The sequence below is a fragment of the Oxyura jamaicensis genome, chromosome Z (genome assembly GCF_011077185.1).
Source record: "Oxyura jamaicensis isolate SHBP4307 breed ruddy duck chromosome Z, BPBGC_Ojam_1.0, whole genome shotgun sequence".
Taxonomy (NCBI): Eukaryota; Metazoa; Chordata; class Aves; order Anseriformes; family Anatidae; genus Oxyura; species Oxyura jamaicensis.
The window spans coordinates 36,866,267-36,888,562 of record NC_048926.1 but is presented as its reverse complement, the minus strand read 5'-3'; the positions used below and the strand labels follow the sequence as shown (position 1 = coordinate 36,888,562).

General features: G+C 41.3%; 1 protein-coding gene across 4 annotated transcripts in view; it reads left to right on the top strand.

Moving 5' to 3' along the window:
• Positions 1-821: 821 nt before the first annotated feature.
• Positions 822-22,296, top strand: part of MLLT3 (MLLT3 super elongation complex subunit) — a 136,724-nt gene continuing 115,249 nt past the window's right edge. Inside the window, exons 1-2 of one of the 4 annotated variants that reach the window (XM_035310500.1) lie at positions 822-949; positions 1,217-1,397. In XM_035310500.1, the coding sequence (XP_035166391.1) occupies positions 938-949; positions 1,217-1,397 (193 nt within the window). In that variant the 5' untranslated portion in view covers positions 822-937. The remainder of the gene's footprint in view (positions 950-1,216; positions 1,398-22,296) is intronic. The other 3 variants (XM_035310498.1, XM_035310499.1, XM_035310496.1) reach the window with 3 other exon arrangements.

Here is a 22,296-nt window from a genome sequence, read left to right as displayed (position 1 = left end):
TGCATCACTTGTTTGTACACATAATTACTATTATCAGTACTATTATCATTCTTACTATTTTCCTTTCTTTCCTGTCCCAATAAGCTGTCTCTCTCTCCACCCACCGGCTTTTATTTCCTTCTAATTCTCTCCCCTATCCCAGGGCAAACGGCTGTGTGGTGCTGAGCTGCCGGCCGGGTTAAACCACGACTCCTCTGAGCTGCGCCCTGCGGTTTGGGCTGCGGTGCGAGGCCGGTCAGCGCGCCGTTACCGCCCGGCGGGCGCCCCGCGGTGCCCAGCGGTCAGCACCCGCTCGGAGCTCCCAGCGCACCTACAAAGCAGCAGACAGAGCGAACCTCACCTCTGCCTGGCGATAAGCTCTCTGGTCTCTTCAGGTGACGCCTGTTACTTTTAAGCAACGCCCCGCGCCCGTTAGGCTCACAGCACCGGCGTTACCACCGAGCCACCCTCCGGGGCCGGGTCCGCGCCCGCCCGTGCCTTTAAGGGTCGCGGGGAGGGGGGGGGCGTGTCCGGGGGGGGCGGCTGGCGGCCGCGCCGCCGCCCGCCATTGGCTGCCCGCCGCGCCGCGGCGCCCGCCCCGCTCGGCACGCCGTTATGTCGGTGTGGCGGCGGCGGCCGGCCCGGCGGCGCGGCGCGCATGCGTACTGCCAGCCGGCGGGGCCGGGGGCAGCGCTGGGAGCGGAGCGGAGCGGGGCGGGCGGCAGCGGCAGCAGCAGCAGCAGGAGCGGAGGAGGAGGAGGAGGAGGAGGAGGGCGGGGAGGAGGGGACGGAGAGGAGGGGACGGAGACCGGCAGCGGAGCGGGGCGGGGCGGGGCGGCAGGCAGACGATGCCCATCGCTGCCCGCGGCCGCCCCCGCCGCTCCCCGTCCCCATGAGCTGACGCCGCGGGGCGGCGGCGGGGGCAGGAGCGAGCGCCCGGCGGGGCCGGCGCCCCGGCATGGCCGGCTCGGTGAGTACCGCCCGGCCCCCGCTGCGCTCCGCTCCGCTCCGCTCCTCACCTCAGGGCTTCGCTTCCCCCCTTTCTGGCTCCCCGCCGCCGGTGGCAGGGGGCACGCGGCGCCCGCCCTCACCCCTACCGGCGTCGCCGTCTCGGTGTATTTTAAATGTATTTTATTCTGTATTTTTATAATGTGTTTATTACCGTTTCTCGTTTATTTATTTATTTTTTTTCCTGGGGGTGCTCCTCGCCCGCCGCCCCGGCGCTGCCCGCCCGCAGTGCGCCGTCCAGGTGAAGCTGGAGCTGGGGCACCGAGCCCAGGTGAGGAAGAAGCCCACGGTGGAGGGCTTCACCCACGACTGGATGGTGTTCGTCCGAGGGCCCGAGCACAGCAACATCCAGCACTTCGTGGAGAAGGTCGTCTTCCACCTGCACGAGAGCTTCCCCCGCCCCAAGAGAGGTAGGGAACAAAAGCGGGCGCTCCTTGCCCAGCGAGGAGGGTGCCGGTGGGGCTCGGCTGCCCCCTGAGCCAGCTGCAGACCCCCCAAAGGGCAGAGGTCCCCGTGGCCCTTTTGTCTCGGGTCCCCCCGGCGGTGTCCGGGGTGCTGCGGCGAGGTAGCGGTGCAGACAAAAGGAGGTGGATGGGTGCCTCCTTTGTGAGCAGGTTTGTGTCTCTGCGTGGGCACCGCGGGTGTCTTTCCACGGGTCTGCGGTCCTCACGGCACCTTCAGCCCCTGCAGATCCAAGGACCAGGTCCTTGCTGCCCAGAGCTGCACGGGGCAGAAATCGGGTGTTCAGGGGGCAAAGACAGGATGTTTCCCAGTGTTGGGATGGGAAAGCCATTCTGTAGCAAGACAAAACCATGCTTTGACTTAATTTCTAACTTAATTTTTGACTCTGTTCAAAGACAGCAAACCCTTGATATATTTTTACATCAGTTATTGTGGTTTCTTCAAGAGCATTTTGCTTGCCTCAACCAGTGCCCTGTAAGAACAGCAGTGTTTCAGCTGCTGAGATGATCTGCTAGAATATAAGCTGTTACTTCCTTTTTGTCATTGTAAAGCTGAATATGTTTCAAAATCTATGTAAAAGCAGGATGGTATTGCACAAATGGTTTTCAGTGGCTTATAATTAAGTACTGTGATATTCCTGTGAATTAAGTTGCCCAGATGCACCGTGGAGTCTTCTTTTCTTTCCCATTTCCCTGTTTCTTGTGCAGAAAAACGTGACTTCAGGTCAATCTAAATAGTTTTGAAGAAAAACTGAGCTCTGCATAGCCAAAATGGGCGCGATAGCATTGTCTGTCCGTAGTGAATGGGATGATGTATTGAAATCGAGGGGGAGAAAGTATGTTTAATACTTTGAAGCTCAGTCTCTGCATAGCGGGTGCTTATGGCACTCTGCTTTTATCACTGGTGCTGTATTTATTTATCCACTTGTTTCTGCCTGGCCTCGGGGAATGTGACTTTGCAGCCCAGACCTAGGGGTGATTGCTAGGGGTGATGTGGATCTCGCTAATAAGAATATATTAGGACTTGGGCAAGTGAGAGATGGCATGGTTTGCTCCTGCGAGTGCTTTGTGTCTACAGCTGCTGAAACTTGTTATGCAGCCATTTAAACCATTGTTTTAAAGTGTTTGTTTTGGAATTTTATTTCTGTGCATCTTTTTCATGATGTGGCAGCTGCTGGGAAAGATGCCAGCTTATATAGCCCGGGAGGGGACTTGTCATTTTCTGATTGCACATGACTCTTGTCATAGGAGAATACGTGCTGTTCAGTGGGAGCAGTTGCCGTAGGACAGGATGTTGAGCGCTGTGTTCCCTTCTAGGATTTGCTCCCCCTCCTAAAACTACAGCAGAGGGGAGTGGGGGGCAGCACAAGGGACCTCAGGCCCTCGAAATCACAGTGGAAAAGATAAGCATTGTGCTGCTGTGTTTGAGTTATCTAGCACGCTCTCTTGTGTTCAGACGTGTTTAGAGGAATGGTGGTGACGTGTGCCTTGTGAATGGGAACATTTTGTGTGTTTTTCTAACTTACATATATGGTTAGCATCTTTGCCAGAAATATTCTGAGTTTTCTTAGCTTCTGTAAGTCAGGGCTGCTGGTTTGATTTGACCTCAGATGGCCTTCGCTGTGGTGGTGGAAGCGTCGCCTGTTCTATGGGAGTAGCAGGCTGGTAGCTGAACTCACTGGTTAGTGTTTGTGTACTTGTTCTCAGCCACTGTCCCTGAAGTTGTGACATGCTTTATTGCTTTGTTACGAGATAACTGTCCACTTGGAGTTACTTGATAAGTTCTCAAACTAATCCTGAGCCTCGCATTTAATGAGCAGAAGTAGGTGTACAATGCTAATCAAAGCTAAGTGTCAGAATACCGACCGGCTGTGGCACTTAACTTCTCTGTGAGTGATCTGCGTATCTCTGGATTCATGCTGTGAATGGCTGCTCTGACGTGCGTGCTTGCGAGGAAAAGTTCTAATTCATTAAGTCTGTTTGCAAAAAAACCCTTGGATCAATTTGAGAATAATAAATGAATAGGCTATCATGGGTTTTATTAGCTCCTAGCGTTTATGCTACCAGCTCACTTTTTATTACTGGCATAGTCATCCAAACATCAAGGGAGGGGAGATGAATTATTTTCTGAAACAGCTCTTCCGTGCGCTTGCTTTGCTTGTTTATGAGAATTGCTGGGTGAATGTCAGTTTGGCTACAGCTCTGGTTTTGCTTCTCTCTTCTGGCTGTACCAGGGATTTTGGAGATAGTGGAGGCTGGTGGTAAGTTTGCAAACAAAGGTGTGTCTGTGTGTTTGTTCTACTAATAGCTGCTGCAGGGTGCATGGGGTCCTATATGCTGAAGTTGCATTAGTTTTAAGGTGGGAGTGTAGCTGGGAACAGCGTTCAAGTTTCCACAGTGCAGAACAGGCTGATTTGTGTTCCCAGTCAGGATGGGAAGGTGATGGTGACTGGTGGGGAACAGGGTGTGTATTATCTACAGTGACTTAATGAGCGAGTCTCCTTCACTGTCTCACCTTAAAAACTTGAGCTTGGCAGCAGTTTTGTTTTCTGTTATTTGCCTTATGATGACCAAGTGCTCCAGTTTGTCCTTGCATGAAGGAGCATACAGTCATTCTCCATGGTTCCCTGCACTTTGTCACATGTAATGGCTTGCTTCTGCCATCTGACTTCCATGAGTAGCTTCACTGGGGAGACTACAGGACTACTTGCCAAATTAAAGAAAGTATATTGTACCCAGGTCCCATTCTGGAGCAGAGCTTTGCAAGGCAAAAGCTCTCTAAAATCATGCAGTCACCAAACAAAACAAAACAAAAAACGTTTTCAAGTTTTGTGTGTTTAATGGTGTTTAAGTAAATTGGTTAACAGAAGGCATGGAGAATTACTAGGTCTCTGGCTTTATTTCAAATCCTATGTTGCTTACCATTTTTCAGTCATGTGAAGGAAGTTGTGCTGTGTACAGGAATACAGCATGAAAGCACATCCGTGGAACAGTATTTGTTACTGGGTTATGGTTCGTTTTGGTCCGCTGTGTAGCTAGTGAGCTGCCTCCAAAAGAGGAGCTGTTGCTCTTCTCTGACAATGTATCTCGTTATTTCTTAAGATGCTAAGCAGTTAAGGAGAAGTTTATTCCTCTTCTTATCTAATGATTGCTGGTGCTCTGCAGCAGCAGTCTAGCTTGCTATTTGCCTCACAGCATTTGGGCTGAGTAAGGGAACACATCCCTTGATGTCTTTCAGCAGCTCATTTTAAGCGCTTGTCAGAGACTGTGCTGGAACTGGTGTGGCTTCAGTGGTTAAGTTTCTGTTAATTTGTGGTGCATTTTGACAAATTTCATTTTTCTTATTAAAAAGGGGTGGGCTGATATTTATTTACAAATAACTAGTAGGAAAGTGCAGGTTTTGGACACTGGGAAGTTGTAACTTGAAAAGCAGAAGGTGTTGCTTTTCCCAAGGGACTTGAGGGGAACAACGATTACTGCCTCACGGTGTCGTATTATGTGTTGTACATCACTAAAACTTCTTGAATTAAGTGATGCAAGTGGAGCTGCTTGTTACTCTGCTATAGGGTGGACCAAACTGTAATGTTATTTAGAAAATAGACATTTCCAGTACCGTTCCTTTTTTCTAAGGGTTGTCCGTTAGTGCAGAACGAAACTTAGGTGGACCATAACACTTCATAACAGATTTAGCAACTGTAGAAAGTGCCAATGATTGCTTTCCAATAAAAACAGTCTTTCCCTTCTCCTGTGATAGCTTTCCCAGTTTTGTTCCCTCAGTTCAACTAGGCAAATAATCTTCCTTAGAGTTAGGAAACCTCCTCTCCCGAATCTGTCATGTTCTAGGAGTTAAAGCAAGGAGGAAGAACCTCTGAAAGATGCAGTCTTTCTGCGTTTTATTATTGTTTGTTAAGCTTTTTTAAGGTAACTTTGTCCCAGAGACCACAGTACTTTGTGGGGTGGGTGGCAAGATGTGAATCTTTTGGAAGGGGAAGCGTGGTGTGGAAAAGCAGTAGCGTGGAGGTGCTCTTCCTCATGGAAGTGGCTGCCTGCAAACCCACAAGCAGACTTCGTATCTGTCATCTTGTGGTATGTCGTACATGTGCTTCTGTCTCTGACACCTTTGGTGTACAGGAGTGCAGCAGTAGACTGGAAACTTTGTAAAGAACATCTTTCAGTGTGCTTGTAAGGACTTCTTGAGAAAATGTATCTGTGGATAAACCCTAATTTAGTATGCAGATTTTTTTTTTTTTTTTATGAAGGGGAGACTTCTTTTTAATGTGCAATAAGGGGAAAAGACTCATGGCTTTCTTTTCTGTATATACTGTCTGGAAAATCAAAAGTGAGAGTCAAATTCTGCTCCTACGCACTTGGATTTGTTGTATGGTGTTGGCTGTATCAGTTACTAAACTTGTAATGGACAGGTTGTACGTTGTCAGGATGTAATGAAGCTACTCCATGGAGATATTTTGTTTTGCTACTTAAAAAGAATGTTGAAAGTGAGACATTTTGTTTTAGTGACAGCTTATTTGTCTTGTGAAAATACATCCAATGATGTATTTTAAGCAGTTTGTAGTGTTCCATCTTACGGTTTTAAAATGCTTCAGGAAGCTCCCTAAAAGTATTTATTGAAACTATGCTGGCTAAGGAAATCAATAAAGTGCCTTAGATTTAGCTTTAATCAGAAAACACTGATCCATTTTCCCCTGACTATATAATGGTTTAGTTTTAAAATTTTCTTTTAAATATATTTCACTATATTAGGATGTGTGGAAGGAATGCAGAGAGGGTCCTTGATCTTTCCCCTCCTTTTGTAGACTTGTTATTAATTTGTTGACCATAATGCAAAAGCTGCTTTTAGTAGCTTGCGTTTTATCTTGTAAAAGCTGGGAGAAAATGACCAGTCCATATTACCTTTCTCATGTTTCTCACTTAATTTTTTATTCTTTTGACGGTTATCTTTTTTTTTTTTTTTTTTAATACTAAGTATGAAAAGATAGTACCCGCTCCCTGCCCCATTTAAGGTCAATGAGAGGTTTGGCTCTATCAGTTTTAGTAAGTAGAGAGGTGTCAGGATGGAGACGAACAGGCGTCTTCTTACTTAATGTACAGCTTGAGTTTTCCCTTAAGTAGATGGTCATGTTGAAGGAACTGCCAGTCAGTTTTCTGTTGGATATTTTAGTAGGATATTTAGCTACACTTCTAAGAACTTAAAAAGAGGAGAGCTACAATTAACTTTTAGCTTTTTTCCCCTCATTTTATTTTTTACCTAAGCTATCACACCTGGAGGGTTAGGCTATGTGGGAATTTCTTTTTTTTTATTATTTTTTTATTTTTTTTATTTTTTAAATCAGTCTTAGAGATAGTGTTCAACAGTATCAGGTTCAATATTGCAACTTTAGGGCAGGCGTTGCTCATTTAATTTGTGAAGATGTTGTTATTGGCTGTGGATTTGTGTATCAGTGAATTTCAGCTGCAGCCAGATAGAACTTCGGATGTATCATAGGCAGTTCTGTTTGTTTAACAAGAACTCCAGAGATTTAATGTTGCTACTCCTTTAATAAGCAGCTGAAGAGCTGTGAGAACACATAGGTGTTTTCAAATGCAGTTTCTAATTCAGCCCAGTGTAAATCACAAGGACATTTCTCACTGCTCTTTCTCAGAGACTGAGAAGAGGTTGGATATACTGAAGCTATCAAGTTTCATCATTATGTGAGTGCTGTCAGTAAATGCTGGCAGCTTTGACAATAAGATCATAGGTAGAGGAAAACTTTTTTTCAAAAGATTTTTTCTAAGAAATTTCACTTCTCTGGTACGTCTCTAAACATGATTCAAAAGTTCAAAGACAATATTTTATTTAGAAGTAAACAGTATAATAAGGACTTGGGCAGCATACCTGTTTTATGAGTATACAGCTCTGTTCCATATATTTTCCATCATTTAAGTAATACTGGTTTAAAACCTTCTGTATATATTTATCAATCTTTATCAAAATTGATTTGCTGTCTGGGATGAAATGCATTGCATTCAATTTAAATGAAGTTTAAGATAAAAGTGTGACAACGGGTTCTTACCCCTGCTAAAGGTACTCAGTGCTTGTACGGTCTGTGGTGCCTCAGTGTAACAGGACACATGAATAACAAGGCTGCTACATCATCCAGCATCACTAAGTTACACTTTAAAAAATTATTTGCATGCTTTTAATTGTGGATAACTGTGTGTTTTGCATTTATTATCATTCTCCATGGGATGTCTAGTTTCCACTGGATTTTTTTTTTTTTTTTTTGTATTCCCATATAGCATATTTCTGCAAGGGACAATGCTGACTTGTCAGTTCAGATTCTCATTTCACAATCCTTAAAAATGAGCCTAGGTTACTAGTAAAGGCATACAGTCTTTCTCTCATGTTAACTTTATTAACAATGAAATGTTATTCGTGGTGTTTTCAGTTTTAAGGAGTTGTGGTTTGGTTTTCCTAAAGCTACAGTATTAATTCTGTAACTAAGTCTTCCAGATGTTAAAGGGTAGGAAATGAAATACAGTTTTGGGTCATCATACACAAAGAATTGGGTAGCTGTAGAGCAATTTGAAAGAACTGTGGAGAACCAGGTTGTGCGTGAGATTAGCTCTCTTGCTTCTTTTGTAAGATGATGGGGAAGATCTCAGCATTTTTAAATCAGTAGACAGTTAGGTTTATAAAATTTATGTGAGAAAATGAAAACAGCTCAGTTTGTTCTTTGTTGTTACTTTTCTGCTATACAGTTTTTATCCTTAGAAAAAAATAGGTGTCTTAAATGTTTCTCTATGTATCTATTTACTACTATAGATTAGGTGATAGGAACTCCAGATGTAATCTGTAAGATTTTTCTTAACTTAATTCATGTTACTTTTGGTGATATTGTTCAAGTTATGAAGGCTGTTCTTGTCACATTGACATGCAATGAGATTGGAGGTGTTTTTTTAGTTTTTTTTTTTTTTTTTTTTTTTTTAGGTTTTGGAGCAAAATGCTGGATTGTTCTGTCCTTTGTGTTGGAACCTGTGGAGAAGACTTAAAACTTGTTAGTTGCAACCTGCAGAGCCTATTGATAATGCTTGTGATAGCTAAACAGGCTAATTTATAAAGGCTTAATATGGTTTGTGGGCTGCTGCAGTTTGACTGCATTCATTTTGGTGAGATTTCTATGCTGGTCACCTGTTTGAAACAGTGGAGTTTAGCTCACATGGGATCATTTTGCAGTGATTGATGGGCACATGAGAACAAAGTGACAATCAAATTCTAGCACTTCTGTACATTTGCTTGAAAATTATGCTTCCTCATACTGTTGCAAGCCACTTGGCTTCTAGTGGAAAATGTTTTTTTTTCTTTTTTGTTGGCTTTTTGCTGTGCTTTCTCGTACATAAAAGGGAGGAAGAACAGAGTGGTATTTAAAATATTTGTACTTAAATCTTTGTGTGAAAAGTTATTTTAAAATGAAATGTCTTACACTGTCTACCATTAAAGGATACAGCTAAAATATTAATTCTGCAGTTTAGAAAATAATTTTTTAAAAAAAGTATATTGCTGGGTAAAACCTGTTATATAGTACCTATTTAAAAAGGGGAAAAAAAAAGCTTATTTCCAGGTTGCTTTTTGTCAGTTTTTTTCTTCCTTTCTTTCTTTCTTTTTTTTTTTTTTTTTAAGTGTTAGTGGACAAGTCTCTGCTGCCAGGCAGCCAGTCCTGGGAAGAGCTTTTTTATCAGCTGCCTTGTGATGGTGCTCCCACGCACACGCTGCAGATGCTGCCCTGCCTCTGATGCTTGCCAGGGTCTTGCTTGTGGGTCTTGCTGAGGACTCCTGGGTGGGCAGGTGGTCCCCTCAGAGGAGCACAGGCCTGCTGCTTCGACACCTCGCCTGCTGCAGCATTGCACCAGTGGTGGGATGCGTGCTGCTGCTGTCAGGCATGGCTAGGACCTAGTTTCAGTGGTTGCTCCGTGTGAATTGCCTGCTTATGGCTTCAGCATCCCGCACATAATTCTATGTAAACAAACGTGTGTTGGTACAGTAGGATGTGTGCATTTGCTGTATGGAACTTTGCTCTTGCAGGTAAACACCATGGTAGGTGTTTGTCTTTTAAGGTGGTTGCAATAATGGAGGTTACAGTGCAAGCTATATTATTACACATTAAAAAGAAGCAGATTAAACTTTACTGATTGTTACGATACTGAGCAGTTTGTAGGATGTCTAAACTCACTATTTCTGGTGCTTTTCTGAAGCTTATAGAGGAAAAATTCCACTCAACTCAATGAGCTGCAAATTATTTTGCCCATTCTGGACAGAAGTAATATGAACATCGCATGTCACTTGAAACAAGGGTTGGCAGACAAGGTGTACTCTATTTGTAGACTTGTAATGAAAATCAAGGACTTCCTGTGTGTTTTTACAGGGAGGCGTTATTCTACTTTTCATATGCTAACTTTAAAGGGCAAATAATCCAGAAAGGAATAACGCTGAGATTTAATTCAGACAGAACTACTTGATACCATGGGCTGGAAGCCAGCAGTCATTGAGCTCTTCATCCTGTGAGGGAAATAGGGCAGGTCTAAAAACGCTTGTGGTAACTCCGGAGGGCAGAAGTCTTCTTGAGGAGTTTTGATTAGTAACTATTCTCCTTTTAAGGAGGTAAATAGCGTTCAAATTACTCTTGAAATTCAATACTGGGCCCAATAATTAACAATAACAAAGATTAAAAAAAAATCTTTGCACATTTTGTCTTACATAATGTAAACTCTGGGTGGGTATTTTACTGAAGTACTTGGTGAAACTACGGAATGGCTGTTTGTTAGTGATCATGGCACTGATGCTGTTCTACTGAAAAGCGGGAGAAGTGGAATGAATTGAAAATCCCATGTGCTTTTCTAAATACAGAGATGCACATGTCCTGATGTTTTTTTTGTGGTTTTCTGTGGTGTGGTGTTATTTTTTATTTATTTATTTTTTTGCTTGCCTGACCTGGGACACAGTACATTTCTGGATATGCTTGGTGCCTCAAAATGACTTAATATTAATGCAAGGGAGGAAATAGAAAACTGTAAAATATATTGAAGTGTATGGAGCCATATGAATGGGATAGAAAGATAGATTTGAGACCAGTTTCTCTGAGAGGATCTTAATGAAAGTTACTCTGTTACAACAATTCCAAAGTCTTTAGACATCCCTAAATATTTAGAGCTAAACAGCTTTCACTTCTAAAACAAACAGCATGCTCTTGTAATAGTTTCAGGCCAACAATGCAGTATTTTCTCTCCAGGAGGGTAAACTTGGGGAAATAAGCAGACAACAATAAGCACCATTTTATTCTTATAGTCGAATGCAACACCTGACCCTTTTCAGCCAGCACCTAGCTGATGTCTTTTACGATCCAAAAACCACACAGGCGTTGGAGGCACTGCTCTCGTTTGGGATCTGCGCAGTGTGTGTGCTGGCTCACCAGCCTTCCAGCCTTCAGCAGTGTTGTTTTCCTGTCCCTGCCTGAGTGCTCCCTGCACTCCAATCCCGTGGTGAGGGGCTGCAGGAGGTGAGGAGGAGGAAGAGGTGGGCATCCACTGCTGGAGGGTAACCCCACGGGAGACCTGCTCTTGAGGAAGGGCTTTCGCATGCCTGAAACCTGAATGCTGAAAATACTTAGGCGTGTTGTCTCAGCTGAGCGGCTGACCAGAGGGCGAGTGTGCAGTTGTGCTAGTAACAGTGACTGACTCTTCATGTAGGTCATAAACAACAGCACAGAAACTCGAACCAGATACATTTCTGTCACCTCAGAAAACAACAAGTGATGTTAAGGAATAAAGACAGAATCCAGTGATGCCAGTAGTATATCTGGAAAGCATATACTTCAGGCAAAAAACGTGTTCTGTAGACATACTGTTTTGCTTAGCCTTTCCTTTAAAAATCCAGTTCTGAAGGAAATTTCTTTGCACTATGCTAGAGGCAGAAAATCTTATGAGTTCTGTAGTATGTGAGGGTTCTTGATATATTTTGATACTGTTCCTGTTAAAGCTGCACCTTTTTAGTGGCAAAATTCTGTTCACATCTGATACAATTCCTGTATTAAAATTACTTTTTGACACTCAAGCTACTATTTCTTTGTCTGTACATTACTCTTTCCTCTCAAGTGTTTTTAGAAGTATGTGGTTTTCTGAGTCTGAACATTATAAGGTTGCCACTTGTATCTATCAGATGTTCCAAAACAGAAACTACAGCTTCTGTATATTTGAGGAGGCTTTTCTTCTTCAGCCTTTCAGTTCAGCCCAGGTATTGTCCTCATTCTGCAGAACACTTCTGTGATGTCTTGTCAGCAAAAGATTTTACCCATAAGATGTAATATGCTCAGTAACTTGTTACAGCTGAGTTAACAGATCAGCAATATAGCCGTACAATTGGATATCCTTACTGTCTGAAGGCTCAATCAAGATACTCTAGGGAGTCTGACTTCGCAGTCTATAAACAACTGTTTTGTTTTGCTTTTGAAGGCTGGTCCTAGTGTGTCCCTTGCTTAATAAAAAAGGCAACAAGAACACCTAAATGTATTTTGTTTTGTGGAATTAACCTCGTTTGTCTCCATTATGTGCGTATGGGGAGGTGGCACTATTACAAGCAGCATTTCTATTTACTAAGCTAACATCCTTTCTTATCAGGTTACTGGCTTTTATTATTCTTTAGAGCCAGTCTTCCCCATAATGCTTCTGTAGATGCATGTCCTTTTAATATGGGAAACTACCTACAGCCAACTGTTAGAAATGCTGCAAGATATTTGCGTGTATATTACTGTGAAGTGATTCCATCCGAGTTCTTTGGGTGCCTTTCGCAGCCTTGTGTAAATACACTAAGACCAGCCCCTGATCATAAATCAAACAAGGTAGCTCAGCAACGCCATAGCTGATCCCTTTGCTTCTGCAGGCTCTACTAAGCTGTTGTAGCACCACTCTTCTGCTGGGTGGGTGGAAACAATGAGAGTTGCCCCATCCATCATTAAGGCATCTGTCATTAAGCTGAACCCATGCGGGGCAGTTCCTTGTTGCAGAGATGTTCCGCATGAATCTGGTTATTGTAGTTTGGTAGCTCAAACCTTGTAGGAGCAGTGACCAAACCATTTTAGTGGGATGATGAATTTCAGAAACCCATCAGAAATGGGTACACACACACTTCTGACAAATAGCGACAGCGTGGAGCAGCAGTTCTGTGCGTATGCTGTACCAGTCCGACAGCCCAAGCTGAGAGGACGTGCTGCACCTACTGTGTTTAAATGCCACTGTTCTGGGAAACCTGAAAGTATACTTTCAGGTTGTGGGATACTGCACTTAAGCACTGTTCTTAAAACGGTAGCTGTGAATAGTTTTGGAATTTACTTCAGGCTTTTTTGTTAAATGTTGAGTCATCCCATGCTGGAAAGTTTAATTTTCACCTACAGAATTATTTCCAAACAAACTAAATGTCTCCATTGAAGGTACATGAGAATAAAAGTTAATATTTGACAAAAATGAGGTTGTCAAACTGTGGAATGATTTTTGTTTTCATTATCCTTTCCTTTGCCTGGAAACTAAATAGAAACAATCTGGTTTCCATGAAGCAGAACTGCATTAGATTACTTCCTCGAATTTTTGGTACTGTAAAAGCAAAGTTAAACAACTGTTACAGATATTGCAGGTTCTGTAACGAAAGAAGTTTAGTTATACTAGTCTACTAATACTGGCCTGTAGGGATGTTTCCTTAGGATATTTCTGTGTTAATGGCTGAACTGCAACTTTACAGGAGTTAGAATACTAATAAAGTACTTGTTGATTGACATTTTAAATACACGGTCCAAATTCTCTATTCATTTCAGGTGGAATGTTTAAAAGGCTTTGGTTTCAGTTTTGTGTGTTTATGAATAGCTTAAATCTGGGAATTTGTTGATTTGCATCTAGACAATTGAAAATTTTGTGTTTTGGTTTTAGTTTCCTCCTTTGTGGTCTATCCTGAAGCACAGATAAGTTACTTCTTGATCAAAATCTAAACTAATCTCTGGGTTTCGTACATCATCTTAATTATGCTTTTAGTATGTAAATATTAAGATTTAGCTATATAGCTACTATGTACTCTATAAATATGTTCATATATATTGTGGTGTTAGAAGCTTAACAGCCTATTTTTCTTCTGACTTGAACCATAAGTGTTTTGAAACCTAATTCAGTGATTAGATCAGTGTGTTTGCCTTCAGGCATACGTAACTTAATCTAAACTCTGCTGAAAATTTCTGGCACATTAGTCCTTTGTTTTATTGAATAGTATTATTTTCAAATCTGGCATCTGTATCTTTGTATGAAAAACACTGAAACAAATTAAGACTGCTGTGTGATGGGGCGCTGAAGATATGGTTTACTTTCTTCTCCTCTTGCATTCCCAGTATGGTTATTTTCTTTCAAACAGTTTGTGCAGCCTGTTTTACTTTGTATTAATCTTAAATAACTGTTTTTGAACTGTTTCTCTAAGATTTTTTTTTCACAAAGCCATTGTGGGGCCCACCAGCTTAACTGCAAATTAGGAATACAGTAAGTACAAAATGCCTTCCAGGCATGGCCAGGTATATGAGTAAAAGCTTTTGCAACTCCTTTTCTTGATGAAGTTGAAAACAGTGGACTTGATAAAAATTAAGCGAAACTCTGCATGATCCTGAGAAGTGTGCTTCTTCAGAAGAGTCATGGAAGTATTGGGAGCAAAAATCAGGAAAAGGCGTGGTTTAAAGGTTGCTCTTTTTGTTTTGACTTTCACTAGGACTTTATGAAACAACAGTTTCCCTTGGTAGGGAACACTAGGGTTGTGCCTGCTTCTAGAAATTAGGATTAAGATTAATTTTATGGGTTTTGTTAGAATGATGTTAACTTTATGCAGCAGCTTTCCTAGAAAAATTGTGATAGGCTTGTTCAATTGTGATAGGCAATTCTGATAGACATGTTTCCAAGAAAAATTCTGATAGGCATGTTCACACCAGAATGGGTGAGAAGACTGTTCGAATATGAAAATGGGCTTCCAAACTTGCAATAAGTTTTGTAGATTCAGAGGCAGGTGTAATATTTTTTTCTTTTCCCCCTGCTTTTTCTAGCTGTTTGTATCTGTGCTTTCAGTAGCATAGTGTTGATGTAAGCCGTTGCAGTATTTGGTCTATTCTCTCGGTTTGCTTTAAGTCAGCTTTATATATTGATATGAGGTAACAAACTAGTAATGGCTTTCTTAGTTGGATTAAAGGAATAGTCAACTCTGACTGGTATTTATATACTCAAGGAGATGGTTTACAGTTCAGGTCCTATTAAATTGCAACAAGGGATGCTACTTTAGTAAAGCAGAACTTTTCTCTATAAATCCAACTTGTAGTTTTAAACTGAGCAAGGTGATGCAAAGCTTACGAAAATTAGGTGGTATATGGATTTCCTTTGCTGGGGCAGAAGAATTCAGGCAACTTTCCTTTCAGATATAATTATCCTATTGTGAAGATTTTGGAGTGTTCCTGTTAGAATGCCAAGGAGTTTAAATGTTTTATCTGCCCTCTGTCTTTTTGAAGTTAGATTTTAGTATTGCCCCAAGATGGCTTTGAAGCCCTGCAGGCAAGCTTCGATATCAAAGGGCTACAGGAATTCAGCCATAATTGTTTTATGGCTTGCCAGAAATCAGACCTATTTGTATAGGTAGCACAGAAAATAGCTGTGATTTGACAGTTTGGTGCCATTTATATCCACCATAAAAAAAAGGGGGGGGTATTCTGGAAACAGGAACTAGGCTGTAAATGGAAACTGTGCCTCTGTTTTCTCAAAGGAACAAAAAGGAAACAGTTCAGGAAACTTTTTATTGGAGCAGAGTTAACAAGGACCCTGTCTACTTCAAGAATATTTAATACTGTACTTGCACTGTGAAATTATATGTTTGTTCCCTTAGTATAAGGTCACATCATCAAAGATGTACAGAATAAAAAGGACTTAATTGCTAAGAAGTCAAAAGGATAAGTTCATGGAGCATGAGTAGGTTTTCCAAGTGACATCACGTCTGGAAAAATCGGATTAGTTGGGAGTATATGTGTGATGCCCTTGCTGCCTTCTTTAAGTCTCACTCCAAATTACTGTTCAAATATCATTCAAGTCTAAGCAGTTAGGCTTGCAGGCTTGAAATTGTAGTAGGTTGCTTTTTCAGTTGCTTGGAGAAGACATCTTGGAGATGTGTTAGCGATCTTATTTTGAAAAAAAAAAAAAACGGGTTAAGAAGCACTGGATCCCCATAAAGGAGTTTTTGAGTGTTCTGCTGCTTTCCAATATGTCAAGCATCTGGTGCCAACTTACTTGTACTTGCCTTGCTTCTCTGTTGACTGTACTGAGTACCCTGGTGTTGTGGCAGCCACACAGCAGGCAGCTAAACACTGCACAGCCATTCATTCGATTGCTCCCCTGCTGAGCGATGGGGGAGAGAATTGATAAGAAATGTGGAAGAATTTATGGGTTGAGATAAGAACGGCTTAATAAGAAAAGGAGGGGAGGGGGGTGGGAGAAAAAAGGAGTGAGGAAGGATATTTCTTTATCTTAAGAATTAATGCTTAAGAATTAATGTTCTTCCTGCTACCAGTGGCACTCCTGCTACTACAAAGAGTACTTTCTTTATTAATGGCTCAAGCATCTTTGTCTTCATTACTTTTAAATCTAATGAGTTGAAGCTGTTTGCTCCCAACTATTTTTGGTGTCTGCTTGTGCCATTAGTTGATTCCCAGCTTTTGCATATACTTGTAGAAGGTGGAAGAAATGCTTCAAGATTCAGCCCCTAAAACGTAAATATCGTTGTATTTCTGGTTATTTTGCCCTCTATGCACTGCTTGGGGCACCTGGAGGAGTTTATTTTCCATTTGCTGGTATGCGTTATCCCACAGCTGAACGTGCGATGTAGTTCTTAGGGGAGAATCTGCAGCCCATCTGTCCTTATCCTGAACTTTAGGAGTGCACGAGAAGCTTGAAATGGCAATGGATCATTACAAGGCCTCTTGTTTATACCTCCTCTTTTAATCTGTTGCTGCCATGCCATTATTTTCTGTGCTAGGTTTATAGCAAAAAGGACATGATTCCTTTTTAAACATCTATAAAAGAAGATCTTTGGTAGAAAGTGGATCTGCAGCTTGTGAGCTTATCAACCATGCGGAGTTCCTGTATGGCTAATCTTACTGTGCTGTAGTTAATGCTCAAGGTAGGCTCTTCCAGAGTAGCTCGGCACCTCCTTATTTAAATATGTTGACCCCCTGTTTCTCAAGGACGGCAGTTGTTAGATACATATTTTTGTTCTTAGAGCTCTGCTGAGTGCAATTATTGGATTCTTACAAAGAACAAAGAACTTTTTAATGGTGTAGTTTTGCGGTAGGCCTTAGACCTGCCTGCAGCCTGCTGCCAAACTGGACAGCTGTGCTTGTGTTTGTGGGATGCCATGGTTTTCCATGTGACAGTGGTGTGAGCTGGGCCCAGAACCTTGATTCAACAGAAAACAACTTCCAAGCCTTTTCTACTGCTTCTGACTCTGAACTCTGCACGAGATGTTTTCTGTTGGGTCCATGAGCTCAAGTGACTGTAGAGCTACAGAGCCATCTGCTGCAAATGGCAGAGGTGGTGACGCGTGGCTGAGACGCGTGGGAGGAAACTCAGGACTACTTTTTTCAGTGGCAGCTCTCAGTCAGATGAGGTGAGATACTGTGTTTAAAAGAAAACGAAAAGCATCCTCGGATTTCTTAAATACTTAAGTATAGCATTGACACCACTGCTGTGTTCTGGTCTTGGCTTTGCAACTTGTGCCTTTGTATGAGAGTCTTTAACTCACTGTAAAACTGTACTTACTCGTGATGAATTCTGTTAGTTGTACATCTTGCAGATCTGGGACGTAAAGGACACTGCAGTATTAATGTTAAGGTCCGAAAGAATTTGCAGATCTTGGGGAAAAGTTTGCACTGTATCTGCAGGAAGGTTATCTATAAGACCTATGCAAAAGTATCATAGGTAAAGTTAATGGAATGCTTTGCTTTTCACTTGAATAGAAAGATGTGGTATTTTACAAAGCTTTTTTTCATCAATTTATTGTCTTTCCCATTATTTCCCTGTTGTTTCCCTGAAACTGGCCTTTTGTGTTCACTCAGTGGGTAAGGAAGGCTTGTAAGAGGAGGTCTCTGCCTTGTATCTCTAGGATTAGTACAATACCAAAGGGCTGTGATTTTTTTTTTTTTTTTCTTTGAATGATCACAAGGTTAGTAGTGTGCAAGGCATGAGACACTATTCTGGTAAACTTTGCTGCCCAATGACGTGAGGGGTTTAAAGAGAAATTGTCTGCAGTGGTTGCTCCAAAGCTAGGATTTGCTTTTCCATCTATCTGTAATATCCATGAGACTTTCTACTGCTTATGTTCCTAGTATCTCCTTGATTTTTTTTTTGCTTTAGTTTCTGTTGGTTTGTTTTTGTATCAGAGCATTTGAACTGTCTCACTAGTTTCTTAACTGTTAATCTTATATCATGTCTTTTCCTGTACGGTGTTTAATCAAAACGAACACGCATTTTGTCTTCTGCCTCCAGAGACAAAACTCTCTGATGCAAGAGATGAGGATTAGCAGTGACAAGTGATACTTGAAGATAAACTTTTTACATTGGTGCGCTGTTTTTAAGAGACTGCACTTGGCACAGTGGCACTCTGATAGCAGTGTTCATCAGCTGAATCACTTAACAGTGACACAGTGTATGCTGCAGTCGGTCAGTGATGTGGGAGCTGAACTCTGCCTGCCCAAGTCAGAGAATTGTCTCTGCTACAGGCTCAGAATTAGGAAGTCGCATACCACATTTTGGCAGATATTGGACTGTAATTAAAATCTGACTTCACTTTTGATTTGGACTGTGTGTGGTAAGTTTAACTGGATACAAAATGTTGGACCTGAGGGAACAGCATGGAGCAGGGACGGGAGGGTCAGGCTGGGTGTTAGGGAAAGGTTCTGCACCCAGAGGGTGGTTGGGCAGTGGAACAGGCTCCCCAGGGCAGTGGTCACAGCACCGAGCCTGTGGGCCTTCGAAAGGCGTTTGGACAACACTCTCAGACACATGGCCTGAAATTTGAGTGGTCCTGTGTGTAGCCAGTTGAACTCAAAGATCCTTGTGGGTCCACTGCAACTTGGGATATTCTGTGATTCTCTTCTATTCTATGACTCTGAAGTTCTTCTCTAAATGTTGGTCGCTTAGGATAAGCATGAGAGGCCAGCAGTGACTCAAGCTGCTTCTCATAGTTGTGGCAGCAATATATCGAAACGACAGCTCTAATAGTATCTACGAGGGAATTGATCCGTACTGAAGTTGAATGAGTGGATCACTTTTTCTATAGAAGTTCATAGCTTGGAAACAGTCCTGGCTTCATAAAAGCAATGTAAACTTGTTATTTCTGGTAGTGAATGTTTTTACTGCTAATTTATTGCTTCCTATCTCATACAAATAGCCTATATTTCGTATATATCTGACGTTGAGAGGTTCTTTGTTGCTGTAAAGTCTTTGTTTAAAGAAGTAGGTTCCTCGGACTGTATTGCTTGCTTCTACTGCAGATGATCATTTTCCAGATCCAAGAAAGTAAAACAAATTTGTGGGTCCAGAATCTGCAGGACATTAGTGTACTGCTTCTAGTGCTGCTTCCAGCACTTGTTACACCACATCAGACACATCTAATAATTCTTCCATAATATTCGAGCCAAGGAGCAATGTTGTTAGGAATCATTGCTGGCAATGGTAGGACTTGGATGTGCTAGAGGACTGCAAACGCTGTTGCTTCACGCAAAGCTAAGGACTCTTGCCAATTGCTTGGCAAAAGCTGAATCTTCCTGCCAAAATGCAGAGCGGTAGCTGGTTACTATATATGCTTCTGTGTCTACTAGTCCAAAAGCCTTTCCTGCGTTTCTGCCTGCCTCAGAATGCATGACCGTATGCTCACATAATCTTTTTTTTCCGCAAAAAGATGTGGCCTTGTGGTTTTTGCTTGTTGTCTTACAGATCACACATTTGCAGTTTGGTTGCCTGATTAGCAACAAGAAAAAAAAAATTGTCTTTCTGTTGCAGAGAGCATGTACAAGTGTTGGGGCAGCTTTCTGTTCTGTAAGGCTAGCTGTTACCTTCTGTAAGCATTTTAACAGGTAAAATTGTCTACTGCCTTCTCTTTTGGCTTGCTCACAAGCTGTGGGTGTCTGAAAGGCAATAATGAGTCATGTCAGGAAAGGGTTGAGCCACAGAAGGGTCTGGTGAAATCAGGATAGGGTTAATGTGTGAGTATGAAACACAAAGGAGTTCCGTTCAGGCAAGTTAGGGGCTTTTTAAGTCGTGTGTCTGAAAATCTCTTGCTCAGGCTTTGTCAGCTGGCTTGCATCTACAGTGATGTGAATGGGACCAGAAAAAAAATTCTGACTTTTTTTCAAAAAGTCTATGTTAGGTTATTCCTTTTCATTGTAGGGTGCTGCTGGAAACAAATTTGTCGGACTGTTCTGAAAAGAAATATGTGCAGTGTTTGATACAGCTGAACCCCCTCATTAGGCTCTCAGACAGGTTAACAGGAGAATGCATGGATCTTGGCTGTCCAAACCATGGGCAGTTTGAATAGGGTAGCACGTATTAACCTGTCAGTTTTTGCATTTTAAATGCTTTTAGCAGATGTTTGCTGGCTTTTGGAATTGACCAAGATAAGATGGGAAAATTGAAGAGTGTTTTAACAGAAGTTTGTGTAAGTAAATGCCTGGGGCTTTCTATTATTTCCCTCTTCATTCTCTGGAAGGAAAGTTTGCTCTGTCTATTTGTCAACAGCCAAGTGTCCAGGGAAGGTGTGTGGAAAAGATATGAGCAGACTCATCAGAGTAGGGAGACTAGAGTTTTAGGGTTTGTGTATTTCCTTCTTCTAAGGTAGGTGAAGTTAGTAGATTTAACTGTGCAAGGACAGGCGGATCTACAGGTGCAGCTCTGTATTAAGAGCATATAGAAGATGCAGAAGCTACTGTGTTTGCCTACTAGAGTTGCCATTCTTGTGTACCTAGTTCTCCAGTGATGTTCCGGGGAGAAAAGCTTATGCAAAATTTTACAGGCTTGAAATGCTGAAGGGGAAAAGATATTTTTTAAAGAAATGAAACAAAAAACCACAACCCAAAACCCAATTATTGAAAATCTAAACTGGAGATTTCCCTGATTTGATCCAACTGGTGGCTACTTAGGCCATATTTTTTGCCTGCTGTAAAAACAGTACCTACTTCGGACATAAACAATCTGTGCCTAGAACCAAGCAGGGAGGTTGAAACCATTCCATGGCAAAGTCAAGTGGTGTAAATTCACTTATCTTAAGCAAATTTAAGATAAATGTCATGAGGGAACCCTCTGGCATGCTAATTAGTTTTTTTTTGAAGAAGATTGTCATTTTCATTGTATGTTGTGACATTGTCAAGTAGAATCTTCTTTTACCCATTTCTTTGTTATTTCATCCTTTTTTCTCACTTTAAAAGCTTTGTATTTGGTGGAGGGAAGAAAAATGGGGGGGAGTACCTGATTTAGTTTAGGAAAATGTCAAGCCTGTTAACAACTGTGTGTGTTGTCAGTGACACCAATTTTACGTAGGGGTCATTGTTAAGCAAGTTGATCCTGGGGTCTATGTAACTAATCCTGAATCCTGCTTTCTGATATATAAGCTTCTCTAAAATGGGAGCCTGAGGTTATAAGCTGTAGTGCACAAAAGTTTGAGTATTTTAATACCTGGAAATTATTTTGGAAAAAAACCCTCTTCCAACAGCATATTTAAATGACTAATACAGTTGGCTTGCATTCTACAGATTTTTGACCAATTTCTCAGAATAAATAAATAAACAAAAAAGATTTATGAATTTTTTGAAACTTGTATATATTTATGCGCATAGTTTGCTTTGAAACACAAGGTTTCTTTAATTAAAGACGCTTTAATTCTGGAAATGTCTAATTTGTGAACATTGTAGAAAAACCCTTCAAGTCCTGTGCATGAAATATTTTTAAAGATTTTTTTAAAATAATTTTTATCATTCTCTTTACCCTTTGCCTTGCCTTAAAAACACTGTTAGGGAGTTTCCTGTTTTACTGAATCAGTACAAAACATGTATAGTAGTGTTGATTAGTGATATAAAGCGGTTTGTTTTTTGATGTAAAACTTTTTTTTTTTTTTTTTTTTTTAAAAAAAAAGTACAGCTTTTTTCTTGGCTCTTTTCTACCATTGAAAAACCCTGTAAACTTCTTCCAAAACTTTTTTTTTTGGTTGTCTTCCCCCAGATAGCCTGATTTTAACAGGAGAAGAATAATGTATTATTGCCAGAATTACTTAATGGGAAAACTCTGCAACAAGTTTTTTTTTTGTACTTGCATTCAACTTTGAACTGCCTGGAAGTTGTTTGGGGATTGTTATGATATAAATATACTTTTTATTACTGAAATATTTGGAGATTTTACCATTGATTTAGTTAACAGCATGATTCTTTTATTGGTAAAAGCTTTTCTCAAAACAGATGGCCATTTATTTACTTGAAAATATTTTTGATGTTGATTTAGGCTTCGCGATTGTAATAATGTAACTCAAAAGATATCTGTGCTTATTATCTCATGGGTATGTAAGTCTAACAAATAGCTGGACTTCTTGGAAGACAACTCTGCCAGGAAAATCAGGTATCTATATGCTAAGTGTTAATTTGTGGTATTGATGGCTGAAGGTGCTGGCAGTACGTTATGGATTTAAAATGCAGTTGCTGACATACCAATACATGTATACTAACTCAAAATATATTGAGTGCTGGATGTTGTTAAGCTT